The sequence below is a fragment of the Lygodium microphyllum genome, unplaced genomic scaffold (assembly GCF_053477565.2).
Source record: "Lygodium microphyllum isolate KBCC unplaced genomic scaffold, Lygodium_microphyllum_v1.1.10 scaffold_36, whole genome shotgun sequence".
Classification (NCBI taxonomy): domain Eukaryota; kingdom Viridiplantae; phylum Streptophyta; class Polypodiopsida; order Schizaeales; family Lygodiaceae; genus Lygodium; species Lygodium microphyllum.
Genome location: NW_028229519.1, coordinates 1,532,008 through 1,534,983, shown reverse-complemented (window position 1 = coordinate 1,534,983; position 2,976 = coordinate 1,532,008). Strand labels below are relative to the sequence as shown.

The following is a 2,976-nucleotide window of genomic DNA, read 5'->3' as shown; positions in this document are numbered from 1 at the left end:
TTTTTAAATAATATTTATATTCTCAAATATTCTTATTGTATTGAATAGAATACAAAATACCTTGAAAATTTTAAATAATCTTCAAAGTCCAAAACTAAAGTTGTGTCAAAATAACATGCAATTTTGTGCAAAAGGCATTATTTGAGTTGTGCTAAAAGATGAAGGTATTTTGGTGCAAGTGAAGGGAATTGTTAAATTTTATAAATATGTTTCCAAGTTAAAATTTAAAATTGAAGTTCGATATAAATAAAAATATTTGAATTAGGATAAAAAATAAATTCTTTTTGGGTGGTCTTTTGATTTATCGCTCGAGCTTTTGTCATGTCTATCTCTCTTGAAACGCAGAGCAGGCATAGCGAGAGAGAGAGAGAGAGAGAGAGAGAGAGAGAGAGGCACAGAGACGCAGAGATCAACCGATCAAGACATGATTCCTGGATGAAGAGCAGGACCAGAAGGAAGAATAGGAAGCCGACAAACACCTGAGAAGACAGCCATGTCCCTGCTCACCCTCTCCAGCCGCCGGCGCAGGATCCTGCTCGGTGCCCTCGCCCTCGCAGCCGGTGGCTATGCGTCCTATCGCCTCTACCACTCCCCTGCCATTGCCCGCAAGCGCCAGCGCCTCGCCCAGATCATCCGTGCCGCCTGCTCGCTTAGCGATGCTGTCACGCACTCTGCCGAGTCCTTCTCCATCCTCTCTTACGAACTCAGATCCTTCCTCCTCTCGGACTCTGACACAGTCCCCCGCAGCCTCCGCCAGGCCTTCAAGATTGGGCAGTGCTCGGAATTCCAAGAGACCATCACGGTCCTCTCGGCTGCACTCACCGCGGGGCTGCTCCGTGGTGCGAAACAGAAGCAGAAAAGGGAAGGGCAGGCAGGGAGATCCCTGTCGCAGGATGCAGCACAAGAGGAGCTCGAGCAAAGAGGAAGGAAGATGTATGATGCCCTTGGCTCAGCGCCTCGTGTCTTGGTAAGGAACTGGACTGATCCCACAGATGATTTGGCCTGTAGGGAGATCAGAGAGGTGTGCTATACTGCGGCCACAGGCAATGAGGCAAGCTGTCCAGAGCCAGAATTGGAAGCAATGTCGAGAAAGGACACATGGCCCGGTTCTAGTGACATCCCTGAGAAGAGCTTCTCAAGCGGTGATACTGTCCGAAAGCGGAGCCGGAAAGTTGGGATTCTAATTGACAGGGCTAGACGAGGACAGCAGAAATCAGAAGATGATTTCATGGAAAGACTGCTGTCGAAAATGTTTAGCGAGCCTGGTGTTGGGTTTGCTTCAGCTGTGGCAGGAAATCTTGCTCGGAATTGTGTGTTGGCTTTCTTTGACAACTTTCGGACTCAAAATTCTGACTCAGAGACAGAGATCACTAATAAGGAAAGGGTTGGTGGAAATACCAAGATTATTGATGTCCTTTGTAATGATAAGTTCAGGGAATTGATTGGCGATTGCATCCAGACATTAGTAAGCACAGCTGTTACAGTCTACATTGAAAAGACCAAGGATGTGAACTTCTATGATGACATGGTGGCTGGTATTACAAATCCCTTACATCGAGATCCAATGAAAGATTTGTTGACCTCAATCTGCAGTTGTGCAGTACAAACATGGGTAAGAACAGTGCACGAAGTGTGGTTTCTGAGAAGTTCAGGGGGCTCTGATGCTAGACAGCTGAAAGAAGAGTTTCACAGTATCCAGAAATCACCAAGCACATCAATTCTCCCAACGAATGTGCATACATGGGTAACTAGTGGTGTATCAAATAGGGTTTGTGAGGAGATAGCAGTAGAGCATGGTGTTTTGGAAGACACTACAAATGATGTAGGTGACAGAGGGACACAGTTCCGCCCAGAAAATGAAACACCTAGAGGAATATACAACGGCAGCCAAAGTGATAAAGGCAGCAGTAATGGCATGCAGAGCTTCATTGACGGGCTCTCAAGGACCTTGGCTGTTCCAAGCAACCGAAAGCTTGTGGTAGATGTGGCAGGAACCATGACTGCAGAGGCAGTTAAGTCATTTGTTGACGTTGTTATCACCACAGCTGGCAATTGCATTTCCACCAACATAGGTGGAGGATGGAATAAAGCGAAATATTTATTTGCAAAACAGGTGAATAGTGAAGGGCATCAGCTGCAATTAAAATCTAAATATTTGACATACAAGGCATTGCTTCTCTCAAGCATATGCCTAGCCATATGCCTGCATGTTCTTGCACGAGTTTGTGCAATGGAACACATCTAAGCTTTTATGAATAGCTATTTGGCATTTCCCTATTCACAGCAAAATTTTAAAAAATAAGGATGCCATTGCAGTCAAACTGTAGCAAACTTTTGCATAGTGTCCTTTAATGCCTTCAATTTTTCTGGTACTGCCTGCTGAATTGTCCTTGGCATCAGTGGCATTTGCCGGGTATACTTGTTCAATTCGATTGATGACTAGTGTAAAGTGCATCTCTATCTATTCCTTTGCTTGCAAAGCTTATGTACATAATATCTTACATCATTTGCCGGGTATACTTGTTCAATTTGACTCATTGATTACTCATGTAAAGTTCGTCTCTATCTATTCCTTTGCTTCAAAATTTATGTATATTATGTCTTATATCAGCCACTGATTAAGATACGTTTACTCAATAAATGTACAACTGTCAGTGAGTTATTCCAGGAAGGTCAATTGTTGTCAATGGAGTTTGGTATGGAGCAAAGTATGATTTGTATGGGCTATTGTGAGTGTTTACTCTCATGCATTTGAGCACCATATTACTTTCTGAAATCTGTCATTTGAGCAGTACCACTACATGGTGGACCTGCATACAGGCGTTCCTTCTCTTTTCTTAAATGGTAGCTTGTGAGAATATAAGGAAACATCCAATACAACATTAAGCCTAGTTACCTGTTCTACTGCAAACAGAAGATTTGTCAAGTTGTAGAAAAATGGTCAGACTCTCCATATTAAGGCTCATCAAAAGTCAG

At 43.5% G+C, this 2,976-nt stretch overlaps 1 protein-coding gene across 1 annotated transcript; it reads left to right on the top strand.

Annotated features, from left to right (window-relative positions):
• Positions 1–320: 320 nt before the first annotated feature.
• Positions 321–2,554, top strand: LOC148009158 (protein PHLOEM PROTEIN 2-LIKE A10-like). Its single transcript, XM_087673758.1, has one exon. The coding sequence runs from the start codon at positions 494–496 to the stop codon at positions 2,243–2,245; it is 1,752 nt and encodes a 583-aa protein (XP_087529884.1). The 5' UTR covers positions 321–493; the 3' UTR covers positions 2,246–2,554.
• Positions 2,555–2,976: the final 422 nt, after the last annotated feature.

Excerpts from the sequence above, each read along its gene's own strand:
- LOC148009158 (XM_087673758.1), top strand. The coding sequence starts at position 494 with ATGTCCCTGCTCACCCTCTCCAGCCGCCGGCGCAGGATCCTGCTCGGT.